At 44.4% G+C, this 16034-nt stretch overlaps 1 protein-coding gene across 1 annotated transcript in view; it reads right to left on the bottom strand.

The window, feature by feature from the left end:
- Positions 1 to 16034, bottom strand: part of abca5 (ATP-binding cassette, sub-family A (ABC1), member 5) — a 116948-nt gene that overhangs the window by 12738 nt on the left and 88176 nt on the right. Inside the window, exons 26-31 of the mRNA XM_084322613.1 lie at positions 12760 to 12828; positions 12144 to 12235; positions 7309 to 7432; positions 5608 to 5725; positions 3023 to 3114; positions 2638 to 2813 (exon numbers count right to left, since the gene is read on the bottom strand). Coding sequence (XP_084178739.1) covers positions 2638 to 2813; positions 3023 to 3114; positions 5608 to 5725; positions 7309 to 7432; positions 12144 to 12235; positions 12760 to 12828 — 671 coding nt within the window. The remainder of the gene's footprint in view (positions 1 to 2637; positions 2814 to 3022; positions 3115 to 5607; positions 5726 to 7308; positions 7433 to 12143; positions 12236 to 12759; positions 12829 to 16034) is intronic.

Genomic DNA, 16034 nt, shown 5'->3' with positions numbered 1-16034 from the left:
AACTAATGGGGAAAAGCCTTGGTGAAAAGGTGGGTTTTGAGAACAGTTTTGAAGGTGTCCAGGGTTGGGGCGTTGCGGATTACAGGGGGGAGAGAGGGTAGGGGATGCCACGCTGAAAACTCTGTCACCTAAAGTCTGCAACCTGGTGCGAGGGATGGAGAGGAGACCCAGATCAGAGGATCGTAGGTTCCGGGATGGAGTGTGCTGGTGGAGGAGATCAGACAGGTATCGGGGGGCGAGGGCATGGAGGGACTTGTAGGTGAGGAGCAGGAGGCTGAAGGATATCCGGAACTTGACTGGGAGCCAGTGGAGGTGGATGAGGGTGGGGGTGATGAGCTGCCAGGGCTTGGTGTGAGTGAGAACCTGGCAGCTGAGTTCTGTACATACTGGAGCCTGACCAGGACTTTGCTGGGTACCCCGAAACAGGACTCCGTTGCAGTAGTCCAACCGGGAGGTGATAAATGAGTGGATCAGGGTCACAGCCACAGAATCTGAGAGTGAGGGTCGGAGACGGGAGATGTTTTTGAGGTGGTAGAAGGCAGACTTGGTAACGGATTTGATGTGGGAGTGAAATGAAAGTGTGGAGTCGAGGGTGACGCCCAGGTTACGGACTTCGATAGACGGGGAGATGGAACTTGGATGGATGTAAACTATTCAATATCTACTGAGCATTCTATTTCATATCCATTAAGATTTGCATACCGCCCCAACAGGTCCACGGAGGACGCCATAGCCCATGTGCTGCACACAGCAGCATCACACCTGGACAAGAGGCAGGGGAACTATGTGAGAATGCTATTCATCGACTACAGCTCGGCATTCAATACCATAGTCCCCTCCATACTCATAGCCAAGCTCAGGGACCTGTGCTTGGGCTATGACCTCTGCCAGTGGGTCTTGGACTTCCTGACTGGCAGACCCCAGGTGGTGAGAGCAGGCAACTGCACCTCCTCATCCATCACCCTCAACATAGGGGCCCCCCAGGGCTGTGTTCTGAGTCCCCTCCTCTACTCCCTGTACACACACGACTGTGTGGCTCAGCGGAGTAGCAATACAATCATCAAATTTGCTGACGACACAGTGGTGGTGGGCCTGATCTCTGCCAACGACGAGAGGGCCTACCTGGAAGAGGTCAAGGTCCTGGCGGGATGGTGCCAGGAAAACAGCCTCTCCCTGAACGTCAGCAAAACAAAGGAGATGATTGTGGACTTCAGGAGGTCGGGGGTCAAGGACTACAGCCCCCTCAGCATCGACGGGGCACCGGTTGAGAGAGTCAACAGCTTTAAGTACCTCGGAGCCTACATATCCGAGGACTTGACATGGACCACACACATTGACAGTGTTGTGAAGAAGGCACGACAACGCCTCTACTTCCTCAGGCGCCTAAGGAAGTTCCAAGTCAGTCAGAAGATCCTTAAGAACTTCTACTCATGTACAATAGAGAGCATCTTGACCGGCAACATCACCTCCTGGTTTGGGAATAGCACTGCACAAGACCGAAGCAGACTACAAAGAGTGACACGTTCAGCCGAACGCACAATTGGAGGGGGGCTCCCCACCCTCCAGAACATTTACAACAAGCGTTGCACGGGCAAGGCTAAGAGAATCATTAAAGACTCCAGTCACCCGAACAACTGCCTCTTTGAACTGCTGCGGTCAGGCAAGCGATACCGGAGTCTCAAGGCGAGCACAGAAAGACTCAGAAGAAGCTTCTATCCCCAGGCCATCAGGCTGCTAAACGAACAATGAATGAACACTACACAACAACAACCACCAAACGCACATAGCACACACATCCACACGCACACACTCACTTTAAACAAACACACTGTAGCACCCACTCCACACACTTTATAGCACACACCCACTTTAAACAAACACACTGTAGCACCCACTCCCCACACTTTATATTTATTGATGAAGGATTGCACTACAACTCGTACACCTTACTGTAAATTGTACCTAAAATTGTACCTCATCCCATTTCTGCTTTGCACTAGATAGTACTGTACATTAGTACACTGCATAGTATTGTATATTATATGGTAACTCAGAACATTGTACATATGTCTATACCGAACACTGTGACCTCATTTCTCTTCTTCTAAATTACATGCTATATTATGTTATTTGATACTATCTTGTCTAGCACAGTCTCTGGAGCGTAACAGTAAGAAGCATTTTGTATGAAAGTATTCTGTACTTCTGTATGACAACTATTAAAGAACTTGAACTTGAACTTGAAGATATACCTGTTTTCTCGATCTCGCCTGGCGATGCCTCTAAATAAAATGTTGCGTTGTATTTGAACGTACCTTCATCATATCGTATCATATGAATCCTTTTTTTTTGTTGCTTTTCATTGATACCAAGTGCAAATGCAAGAATTAGCTTGAAGCACCAGGAAAATATATTATATTTCAGTCACAAACAACAGTCTCAACATTGCTAGCACCTGGTTAACATTAAGCTGTTAGCCGTTAGCTGTAGACCTGTCTTAGGTAGTTAAGGCAAGAAGTGTACGTTATTAACAAGCCAGGTTTTAACAAGCCTACTTGCATAAACAAACAAATACAAATTCCCGAGTTTCTTGCATAATACCCTCCACTGCAGAAGGGCTGGATGGTGAGGACTTACCGTTTGATGATGCCTGGGACATCCTGTCCTCGGAGGCCTTTGATGGCAGCATAGATCTCCAGGTGCTCCTGCAGAGTGATGCGAGGCCACAGGGGGTTGACCTGGGGGCAGTAGCCCACGTGCTCCAGGGGGTTGTCCACCGGACGGAACTCTGTACTGTAGTCCCCCATCAGCACCTGAGGCACAGGGGGACACAAACAGGCACAATTTAAAAGTTCCTGCCTCCCTTAGTTACTGTGTCCAACAAATCGTTTCTGCTATTGTTATTAGCAAACACTGCCAACAGGAAGTAAACTTGGAGCCAACACTGTTCCCCAACGACGCAATTCCATTTGACCCTGTATCTATACAGTAGAGAGGAAGCTGGGTAAAGGGCACAGTGTACCTGGCCAGCCGTGGGGTCTGTGTCACCAGACAACATGTGCATGATGGTGCTCTTCCCTGCTCCGTTAGGACCCAGCAGCCCGAGAACCTCACCTGGGGAAACGCCACAGATCATAGGAGGTTAATTAGACTAGGGCTGAACAATTCATTAAAAGAATGATTGAAATTGCAATAATGGCCTATTATACAACAGGTACTGTAGGTCCGACCACGCATTGTGATTGGTCGAGAGCGTTCTAAGCCGTGAGTATATTCATGATACACTCACGGTTAAATCACCATGAATATACCACTGCGCTGGCTTTAGAATGTTGTAGAAAGTTTCAACTGCCATTCATCAAACGGAAACAGTCAACATGACCTACTCTGCGGACGTTACGTTTGATTTAACATACCCCTTAACTATAAACGAGTCTGTCCTTTTGTATGGCAGTGAATGCTGGACCTTGAAGCCCACCCTGCAGAAGTCCTTGGATGGGTGCTACACCAGAATGATGCGTGTGGTGCTCAACATCAACAGGGATGAGCATGTCACTAATGCAAACTTGTATGGGGGGGTGCTAAAGGTGAGCGATAAAGTGGCAGTCAGGAGAATGAGACTGGCAGGTCACTGCCAGAGACACCATGAGCTGCCAACCAGCAAACTTGTGCTGTGGGAACCAACACACGGGCATCGATCACGAGGACGCCCCACATTAACCTACGTGGACGTACTCAGGAGAGATGCGGGAACAGAATGCACCGGCGAGCTAGCCAGATGTATGGAGGATCGGGATGACTGGAAGCACCGATGGAGGGCCCGTCTGAGGACGACCTAGATAGATTAACTATAAACGAGGATTGGCATGTCTAATAATGCTGTTTTTATGAATACCGTTAGATGTAGGCCCATCCTCTATATCAATCCACTCGTTTATAGTTAACGGGTACTTTAAATTAGATGAATACGTCATTCGTTTGCGTTGCCAAGCTGGTTGATAGCCTACTCCATTTGAAATGCCATAGCAACGAGACATCTTTAGGAAAAAAAATTCTACGCCAAGTTCACTGAAATCGATATAAAAGACTCCAGAATTGTCTGCATTCATCCTATATTTCTCCTGACAGTGCAACTTGCTGTATAAAAGCAATAATACACTCGAACCCGTGGTATGTCATGAATATTGCCACTCTGTGATGCCTACGCCACTCGAGCTTCGTTCTCGTGGCTGCGGGCGCATCACAGCCGTGGCAATATTCATGACATACCACGGGTTCGAGTGTATTATTGCTTAAGTGTAATATCCACACCGCAGGTGGATGCAATACTCGACGAAGGCGAAATGTGTCAAAATATCAGTTTAGATTAAGTAAATTGTGGTGCTGCAAAGATGCCCTGATCTACAAATCATATTCTACAGACTTAAAGGAAAAATCTTTGTTTGGTACAGTCTTGAAAATATACCATTCCCTCTAATATTGTGAAGGCAATTGCAATATCTGTAGAAAATGTATACAGTATCATATTTCTCTCTATATTATTCAGCCTTAATGCAGACCGTAGTTCATACAGTAGGGTTTCCTCATGTGTTTCGCTGCACAGTCCAATCATAGTGTAAGAACAGTCAAATCTGACTATTTAAAGTGATATTGTACCTTGGTGTGACATATACTGTGTATTTGATAATGCATTAGCTTCTAATGTGTTGCATTCCAATGTTGGGTCCAATGTTGACATTCTTCAGTTTTCTTTTCACTCAATTGACCTACAGTATCTCAAACCCCCGCCCTATTTTCTTGATCCTCCAATCACAACTGTTTGATATAGTTATCGTTGAAATTCTAAATGAGGTAAATTATTGGGAAAGACCGTTCTGCACACTTTAGGTCCACACACGTTTCTTTAAATGAAACAAAAGCCTAGCTTTCAGCCATAAGACCACCTTCATCAGGGGAAAAAAACAACAATAATAATAATATATTGAAAAACTTGATGAACACAAATAGGGGAGGAGCTAACATCTGAGGTTGATAATTGATTGATGTTTATTTCAAATATGCAACATAACAAACAAACATCAAGTACATATATGGCCTTAAGTTAAGCCGTTCAAATAATAAATGTATATTAGGGGTGTAAAGGTACACGTATCCATACCGAACCGAACTGTTTCAGTGTGTACCGTACCCTACCGAACAGCTGTGTAGTGTACCGAACGAATACAACGGTATGTTAACCACTAACGACCGCCCACCGCCGGGGGCTGTTTTTTTCACAATCTAATATAATTATAAAAAAAGAAAATTTTACAAGTCGATTATTAATTTCAATATAGAATATTCGTTGACAGCCCTACAAGTACAATTAGTTACTGCACACTACATCACCCCTGAGTGGAACATGGAAAGCCAAACTTTCCCCCACTGTATCGAAAACCCGTACCGAACCTTGATTTCAAAACTGAGGTACGTACCATACCGTGGTTTTTGTGTACCGTTACACCCCTAATGCATATAATTTTTTTTTGTCATTTACATAATCTTTAATTTTTGTCATTTACATAATGATAAACCATGAAGTGAGCCGATGAGAGTGTGTGAATGTACCTTTGCGTACGCAGAAGGAGATGTTCTTCGTGGCCACCTTCCTCCTCTTGTGGAGAAAGAAACCGTCTCTCTTTCCCTTGTACTGTTTCCTCAGGTTACTCACCACAACCACTGGTTTCTATTGGACAGGAAACAGGCGATGGGGGTGGTGATATTGTGGGGGGGGATGCCTATTGCTTATTAACAGCGAAGGAGTGCGCCGAATGCTTCCGCATTTTCCCTGATTGGCTGCGACACGCCCCGCGGCAGGCGCGGCAACCGCAGAGCGGAGCGGCAGAGCTTGCGGCATTATTTAGCCGTAAACCGCCATGATTCTCATTAGAAGCTTAGCTCACCTGGCAGCGCGGCGGTCCTGCGGTCCGTTGGTTTCAAGTTCGAATCCCATAAATTTTTTTATTTTTTAACGTGTATTCTTTCGCCGGTTAAGGTTAGGCATGGTTAAGGTTAAGGTTAAGGTTAGGCATTGTTTCAGAGTTGGTTAAGGTTAGAAAGGTTAAGTTTAGGCGCTGTTAAGGAGCTGGTTAAGGTTAGAGTTTGTCTTAGAGAATGGCAATATTCTTTCTATGGTTAAGGTTAAGGTTAGGCATGGTTAAGGTTAAGGTTAAGGTTAGGCATTGTTTCGGAGTTGGTTAAGGTTAGAAAGGTTAAGTTTAGGCGCTGTTAAGGAGCTGGTTAAGGTTAGCGTTTGTCTTAGAGAATGGCAATAGACAGCCTATTTCCGCATTGCCGCTCTCTCGCGCTGCCGCGGTCACATGGTCACATTGTCACATTCTTGCACTCCTCCGCTGTTAAAAAGCAACACGCGGGGGGGATACATATACCGGTAATATGGTATGGATCACGATTTCCGTTTCGTTTGAGTGCAAACCATTTTTCCTGTTTTTAAAATAGAGATGCTGCCCCTGATTCCAGACAACAAAATAATATTCCAACACTTTAGCATGGGAGTGGGGGCTCAGAATTAATGAGACTAATAAAAAAAAGAAGGAATAAATAAACAAGGCGACACAGGAGTTCAGTGGTTATAAAAACCTAATAAAGTGATTTGGACAAGTTTAGTCTATGAAGCCTGTTGTTCATAGACTGAATTTAACCATTAGTCTTGAGAGCCAAGGCATTACCAAACTGAGAAAACTCACTTCGACAGAGCAAAGAAACTAGATACTGCTACAGTACCAGTTCTAAATTGACCGTAATATGCAATTGTTTTTGATGCCAACCAGCAGTTTGAGTTACTTTTGCGTTCAGTAATACAGAAACAACTATTTTCAATTCTGTTTCAAATGTTGGGGTTCACAGATGTTTTCTGACCTGAACACAGGGTTACTTTAGTTTAGATTAATTTATTGTCATTATACAGCACAACGAAAATAAGTTGGCAACTGGAGTATATATAAATGAGTACTACTGAGTAATAATGTATGTACAGTATTATAGTATTGTGTACAGTGACTTGTCACACAGGTCACAATAATTGTAGACAGGGGTCACTTGGCAATAAAGGCACTTTGTCATGACCTCAGGAGTTCTAATCCTTTTATACTATGTTTGATACTAAGTCTATGATGACAGTTGTTGTCTTTTGAATTTCTATCACAGTCATGTCTCTCTCTGGAAGGCTGAATCTCCCATCTGCACATTACATCTATTCTTGAGTGATAAAGAGACTTTGAACCTTAGACCTTAAAGAAGCTGACCAACCTCCTCGCAGCACTGGCAGGTGAGCGCCTCCTTCACCCTGGCCTTCTCCATCTGTACATCCTCATCTTCATTCAGCCCTTCCTCTGGGTTCCTCTCCACTTTGGGCTTGGCCTTGGATGAGATCCTTTGGAGAAGTAACCAGGGTTTAAGGTCCGTTCCACTTTCAATCCATGATTTCAAATAGGTTTTCGAAAAGTGCTACGTGTATAAATGAAGTTTATTGAAAACTAGTAAGAAAATGTAAAAGTCTTGGTCAAAAAATTATAATAATCTTCAGCTCACATCGTTTTCAATGAATGAGAGTGGAATGTATCCCCTTTCTCACGTGACAGCACTATGCATTCTGTTTACATAATAACATCAGTGAAACAGGCCGACTGCAGCTTCTACGCCTGTACGTAACATAATCTGGCCATCCTCAGTAAAAACTATCAAACTCCTCTGACCTCATCTGGTCTTTCCAAAGACCCAAGAGATGGGACAGTAATGTAATATATTACAATACACACACACAGAAAGGGAGAATGGCTTATAGCCAACCTCTTAGTAAAAAAAAAAAAGAAAAAAAAACATTTATAAAAAGAAATATATATATAATTTTTTTAATCATTCTTTCCAAAAGAAAAGAGGCCTAGAAGCGTGGCTAACGCTAATGGCACGCATACCAGAGGCTAACTGCCTAAGAAAACAGGCACAGATGCACTGAAAGAGGATTTCACCCATCTAATGAACACACTAGAGTCTAGACAAATATCAAGATGTATCCATCAGTGGACCAATTGCATGCTTTTGCAGAGGACAAGAAGCCTTCAGTCGACTCATTCAGACATTAAGCACCCCGCACAGCCCAAATAGAATGATACAAAAATATATATACTTTTTTTATTTATTTTTTTTTACTAACGGCACATTTTGCCCAATCATAGTCAACTATCCAAATCCTTAGTCAGGGACAGCCCTATAGCAGATACACTTTTTTTTAAATTTCTTTTAATATTTCAGCTAATGAAGTTAAGTAGTGTGTGTGTGTGTGTGTGTGTGTGTGTGTGTGTGTGTGTGTGTGTGTGTGTGTGTGTGTGTGTGTGTGTGTGTGTGTGTGTGTGTGTGTGTGTGTGTGTGTGTGTGTGTGTGAGTGAGTGAGTGAGTGAGTGAGTGAGTGAGTGAGTGAGTGAGTGAGTGAGTGAGTGAGTGAGTGAGTGAGTGAGTGAGTGAGTGAGTGAGTGAGTGAGTGAGTGAGTGAGTGAGTGAGTGAGTGAGTGAGTGAGTGAGTGAGTGAGTGAGTGAGTGAGTGAGTGAGTGAGTGAGTGAGTGAGTGAGTGAGTGAGTGAGTGAGTGAGTGAGTGAGTGAGTGAGTGAGTGAGTGAGTGAGTGAGTGAGTGAGTGAGTGAGTGAGTGAGTGAGTGAGTGAGTGAGTGAGTGAGTGAGTGAGTGAGTGAGTGAGTGAGTGAGTGAGTGAGTGAGTGAGTGAGTGAGTGAGTGAGTGAGTGAGTGAGTGAGTGAGTGAGTGAGTGAGTGAGTGAGTGAGTGAGTGAGTGAGTGAGTGAGTGAGTGAGTGAGTGAGTGAGTGAGTGAGTGAGTGAGTGAGTGAGTGAGTGAGTGAGTGAGTGAGAAAGTGAGTGAGAGAGAGAGAGCGAGAGACTCAGCCCCTCACAATTCCTCACTATTGGAGCTCCACGAAAATGAAACTAATCTCGCACAATGTATTTCTCCGCTGTAAGCATTTCTAGGGTTAGTTTGGGACCAGCTTAGTTAATGTTAGCAGCTCATGTTAGTTTAGGTTTTTACAACGACGTGGGCAAACAGGAATGGCGAGGATGCCAAGCATGTTAGACGCATTGGACCCGTTGCTCGTGGAGTTTTCACAGCACATAGAAACAGCGCAACTCGCAAGAGGAGTTGTCACGGGGCTGTATAGCTAGATGTCATAGCTTCTAAAAATGTAAGGTCCGTGCTGGTCTGTGTCTATTATGAAATGACAATTGTGAGTCATTGAAGGTCGCAACTGATCTCTGTCCATTATGAAATGACAATTGCGCATCATTTGAATTCGTATTATTTTCTACCTGCTGGGTCTTAATCTACCAAAATGTGGCAATGTGACTCTGTACTCGGTAGTACCGACGTGATTCGGTCGATACCCTTAAGAGTACAGTGTTCGGTAACCAACCCTATATGTCACAGCTTCCGAAACACCTCCGTCTCTACACCTGTACGTCACAGCCTGCTAAACACCTCTGTCTCTACACCTGTACGTCACAGCCTCTGAAACACCCGTCTCTACACCTGTACGTCACAGCCTGCTAAACACCTCTGTCTCTACGCCTGTACGTCACAGCCTCTGAAACACCCGTCTCTACACCTGTACGTCACAGCCTGCTAAACACCTCTGTCTCTACGCCTGTACGTCACAGCCTCTGAAATACCTGTCTCTACGCCTGTACGTCACAGGCTCTGAAACACATCTGTCTCTACACCTGTACGTCACAGCCTCTGAAACACCTGTCTCTATGCCTGTACATCACAGTCTCTGAAACACCCGTCTCTACGCCTGTACGTCACAGCCTTTGAAACAGAGTATCACTAATAACCAAAAAATTAAGCTTGTCTTAACATTTATCATGCAGTGATGTAGTTATCAGAATAGTAAACAGACCATTAGTTCTATTTCTTTTCTGCGTAAGGAAACCACACCTTTATGGCTGCTTTCATTGTCGTTTCCATGGACACAGTGAATAAACAAGGCTGCACAGACTATAAGCAGCGGCTTTTTTCCCCATTTTTCGACCCTGCGGCTTATATAACGGTGCGGCTTATATGTGGACAAAACACGAAAATCGAAATATTGCTTTTTTTTACTGCATTGAAATGTTATTTATCTGTTCCCTTATTTGCTAAACTTAATACAACTTGTAAATGAGTTAATTCTTGTTATTTGTCCGACAGTATTGTGTCCCAATGGGAGTCATTCTCTGTAGAGGTGGGAGTCATTCTCTGTAGAGGTGGGAACTTAAAGCTCAATATAAGAACGGCCATGCACCACCACCAACAGAATCGAGAAAGAGCAATCAATCTGTCAATCCTTTCCGTGTCCGGGCCGGGTGAGGTTTCCCGTGTTGAGTCAAATTAAGCCGCAGGCTCCACTCCTTACATATGGTAATTAAACATTAAAACACATGCGGCTTATAGTCCAGTGCGGCTTATATATGTACACATCATTCAATTTAGCTGCTGCGGCTTATAGTCAGGTGCGGCTTATAGTGCGAAAAGTACGGTAAATAATTTTACTTTTTTCAACCCATTTTTAAAAAATTTAAAAATAGAATACAAAATGTGGGGGGAACAATAATATAATATTATTTATCAAATATGTTAAGGAGGTGCGGCTGGGTAGCGCAGTGGACTAAGCACTCGCCTACCACCGCAGATACTCTGGGATCGAATCCAGTTGTCAGCGGTACCTCCGGCTTGGTCAGTCGTCCCTACTAACACAATTGGCAGTGTTAGCGGGTGGGAAGCCCGTGGGGTATGTGTCCTGGTCGTTGTAAACTGCGACTCCTAATGGTCGGTCGGGGCGCCTGTTCAGCAGGGAGGGGATCTGGGGGAAATAGCGTGAACCTCTGCACGCGTTACGTTCCCCCAGTGAAACTCCTCGCTGTCAGGTGAAAAGTAGTGGCTGGCGACTCCACATGTATCGAAGGAGGCATGTGGTAGTTCTACACACACCACCCCCCCCCCCCCCCCCCCCCAGGCAGACAGTGGGGCAATGCGCACAACGACCAGGAAGGGAATTGGCATAACGACTAAATTGGGATGGGTGAAAAATACAGAAAAGCCCCAAAAAATACATTAGTTTGTGCTCTATACCACGCAAAAAATTGCCCCGTTTCACAATAATCCAGGCTGGTTTTCTAGATTGTGAGATGTTTTGTGCAAATCTCGCGGCTGCTCGCTACGATCATTACAAAAGCATGTTTTATGATGGGGTTCGGTAAAATAGACTACCTTTGTCAGCAGGTACTACACTCTCGCTCCAAGTGTCTTGAATCAGAACAGGATCAATACATATAACGTTAGGTGGCCCTCATCCGTCTTCTTCTTCTATAGTCTGCTCGGGCCAGACTATACCACGGAGCCGAATAGGTTTCCTCATCGGCCGGTTTGACTATAGTATTTTTATGATTTACCAGAAGTGCTGAGTCCAACATAGTCTGGTGGAAACGCACCTTATCATCATCCATATAATCCGTTTTGTCTTCTTCATAATATCCAATAGTTCGCTCTAGGCGATCGCCATTGTCGAACGTTAGATCTCACTGCTGCCATGCCACTGCTGCGAGTGCCCTAGTGATCCCTAGTGATTTGGTTGCTCTCACTGAACTGGCCCATGCAGTTCATAAGGTAGGCGATACTGCCACCTGTCGGGATTCAATCATCATTGCAGGTCCCAGCCACACTCAAAGGCCAGCGCGAGTGTTTAGAATAAGGAAATAGAAAAAAAGGAACTAAAAACAAGATATCTTGTTTTTGGCGCTCAAGTGTTGGCTCTCAGAAACGAGATATCTCGTTATTGGCGCTCAATGAGTTAAGGAAAAATATTACGAGTCAATGGTTAGTTTACTTCCTGTTTGGGCAGAGATGTTTGACAGTGGAATGTCGTCCAACTCTCTGCGTAGGAGTGTGCATCAATAGCTGACAGGAAGTGAACTTGGGCTCACACTGTTCCTTAGCGATGCAATTCCACTGAAAAAGGTCTCTATAATACAGTATGTGAAAAATAACACATTTGGACAATGAATTGGATGAATTGGACATGTCATTGGTGTTTGATTTATCACCTGCAGAACTGGTCGTTTTTCATGGTCCTCCCTCCGTAGCGGATCTCCAGCCAGCGGAGCAGGAACAGCAGCAGAATGCTCTGCAAGTAGGGCTGGGGGCGACGACAGATAACCATTACCACCCAACACGTACTTGTTCCCTAATCACACCGCGCCTAATCACATGCTGATATTAGCTCACCGTCTTCTCTAAAGAGAGACAAGACGATAGATACCAGTTTCAGTAGAAAGCCATGCGTTCAGTAGAAAGCCATCTGGCTGCACATTAGCCTAGCTTAACACAATGAATGGAAGCGGACAGTGCCGGTTAGCCTAGGCATTGTCCAAGTAACACCTCTCCCGAAGGCTAAGCGGCACTGTCAGCTTCCATTCATTGTGCTAAGCTAGGCTAACATGCAGCCAGATAGCTTTCCACTGAACGCACAGAGAGGAAACTGGTTATCTATCTTCTTGTCTCTCTGGAAAAGACGATAAGAAAATTTCCCAAAATGTTGGCGTGTTCCTTTAACTTGACTAAAGTGATAGGAGGTAAAACATAGTAAAACAAAGAAGATATTTCTGAACACAAGTTTCAGTAACAACATTTCAATAAATAGCACTAAGCTGAAATACATACAGCTACGACGGCAATGAGCAGGTTCTTCCAAAGGAAGTTCTCTTCGTAAAGGGAAGGCAGGAAGGTGGCCTGTAGGTGTGAAACAAAAGCACCAGGTGTAAAATCTCTCCGTTTACTTATGTCCCTCTCTCACACATCACTAACATGTTCTAGAAGTATACTATATATCTGCAGCAATAGGCAGACTTTTCCTTGTGGTATTAAAGGGTAAGTTTAATTTTGAATCCCTAGCCCTCTTCCCTACTTTACCATGATGTATTTCTCAGCACAATCCATGCTGGTCTTCATACTGGATACCGGACAGCTCTGGCTAGTTGCCACAAAATCAATGCAAAGTCAATGGGGTCACACTCCAGTCTGGACAAGCCCGGAAATAAACGCTGAAACCTATTTTGCACCGTGGAGCAGGTTTCAGCAATTAGTTCTGGGCTTATACAGACTGGAGTGTGGCCCCATTACTGTACATCAGTTTTGTAGCAAACTAGCTGGGGGTGTGTATCCACTATGCGGTATCATCTGCATGGATGATAAGATGATAATCAAAGACTCTAGTCACCCAAACAACTGCCTCTTTGAACTGCTGCAGTCAGGCAAGCGCTACCGGAGTCTCATGGCCAGTACAGAGAGACTCGGAAGGAGCTTCTATCCCCAGGCCATCAGGATGCTCAATGTCAATGACACTATGTAACAACCCATCATCTACACACACTGCACACACATCCACATGTACACACTGACTTTAAACAAACACTCCACATGTATCGGAGGGGACATGTAATGCAAGGCTTCTATCCTCCCTACAACCGACCAGTGGGAGGCATATGCGAGCAACGTTCAAGACAGGGGAGGGGAGAATTGGCACGGCAAAATTGGGATGGGAGGAAAAATAGAAAAAGAGGAGAAAAAGTGGATAAAAAATAAATGATGGCTATGGGTCTAAAACACCCCTCGCTTATCAATGACTTGCTTGCAGTCAACATGTACGAAACGGATTGTTTTTTCATTGGTACATTTCCGTTTTATACCGTTTTGAATAGAGGTATAGTTTGAGATTTTGGAGAATTCCAGAGAAATCCGCGATAATAGCCCTTTACTGGAATACACAAAACACGTTGTCATTTTTCGGCTGATTTATGAATCGTTTTCAAATAAACACTAGATTATCGATAGTATGTGTACTTATGCACACTAGAGAAGCGGGCTGAAAATTGATTATCCATGCCATGGATACGGCTAACGTTACGCACGCACGCACGCACACACACACACACACACACACACACACACACACACACACACACACACACACACACACACACACACACACACACACACACACACACACACACACACACACACACACACACACACACACACACACACACACACACACACACACACACACACACACACACACACACACACACACACACACACACACACACACACACACACACACACACACACACACACACACACACACACACACACACACACACACACACACACACACACACACACACACACACACACACACACACACACACACACACACACACACACACACACACAAAATCCGGTGATAGGAACATCTGATTAACCCAAGACTGGTAACATAAAGTCCTTACCTCAGATCAGATGTTCTGCAAAAAGATTAATCCAATTCCTGATCGCCATTCCAATTATTGATCGCGTTTATTGATCCAACGTTATAGCACCAAAACACATAATCGAAAGCTGCTCCGAGCCTCCCCAGTGAATGTGGTAACAGATACTGCTTGCCCGAGATGGGAAAACCCCGGACCGGAGTTTTTCTCTGACGCACAGTCCCATCCAATCCAATCCAATGATTTGCAATACCATCCGGGAGACGATAGGCGGCGGTATTTGCCCTTTTCGAGCTCAGACCCATTCCCAATGATAACGTCAGGCTGGATGGATGAAAAATGTATGGATATTGCTAATAAAAGAAATAGCGATTAAAACCCGAGTTTTCGCACTCAACGCATGGCGAGTTAACCCGACTAATCTCGTGGTCGGCACTGAATGGGTTAAGCTCTGATGAACGCTGACTAGGCCGAAATATTTTGTTTGACGGCCAAAATAAATGTGAGTGAAACTGAGGCACTGTCCTTTGACCATATCGCCCCAAACCCTAGTTCGAGCAACTGCGTTTGCAGATGTTACTTCATGTTTAACACTTTGGATGCCACGCCCGAGATTTCTCGGGTTTACCCCCCGCGGGTTGAATGCCCATCACGAGAATACTGTTTTTTTTTTATTATTTTTTTATTAGCGATCTGAAATCATATTGCATCAAGCGAGCCTACCGTTGGAGATCCAGTCACCCCAGGCGCTCAGATGTGAAAAAAGCGCCCCCTATCGTCTCCCAGATGGTAAATCACCCTTTTGGATTAGACTCAATGAAAGTGAATGGGAGAAAGTATTTCTGACTCCACATTTTACTTCTCACTGATGTAACCGGGGTCTACCAGAGTTCATTCTGGAGCCTTGGTGCCGCGGCGAATATGTGTTTTACTGTATACACGATGGATCAATCAAATGAGCGATTTTTTTGAATGGCGATCGGAAATTGGAATAAACCATTTGGATACCATCTGATCTCAGGTAAGGAATCTATGTCATCAGTCTTAGGACAATCAGACTCGTTTTCACGGATATATAAGCGTTTCCCCTATATGTGATATAGCTGTTTTGACTGTAAAAGCCATCAGGAAATAAGAGCAGCGATTATCAGCGCGCGGCACGAGCGTGCGTGCGCACACATATACTATCAATCATCTAGCGTTTATTTGAAAACGATTCATAAATAGGCCGACAAATGACAACGTTCTAGAATATTCCAGTAAAAGGCGATTATCATAGAATGGGTTGTTTTTTCCGCGAAAACGAGTGATTTTCAAAATGCTATCAAACGGAAATGAAGCGATAAAAAAACAATCTGCCATGACAATGTTGACTGGAAAATGAGTCTTTGATAAGCGACGGGCAGATTAGACACATAGCCATCATTTAAAACATAGATTAGGCGATATTAAGTTAACATTGGAGTGGGTTTGGGCATTCAAGGGGGTAAAAAGGAAAACACGGCTGGCTCTCAAAGTGTTAATACACCCCTATTAAAAGTTCACGTATCCCCCTACTAAAAGTGGTTACCTTAGCGATACAGTTGAGACAGCCCATGAGGGAGGGGGTTACCTTAGTGATACAGTTGAGACAGCCCATGAGGGAGGGGGTTACCTTAGTGATACAGT

The sequence above is a fragment of the Notolepis coatsorum genome (genome assembly GCF_963971535.1).
Source record: "Notolepis coatsorum genome assembly, chromosome: 10".
Classification (NCBI taxonomy): Eukaryota; Metazoa; Chordata; class Actinopteri; order Aulopiformes; family Paralepididae; genus Notolepis; species Notolepis coatsorum.
The sequence above is the reverse complement of the archived record's forward strand: the minus strand, read 5'-3'. Positions and strand labels throughout refer to the sequence as shown.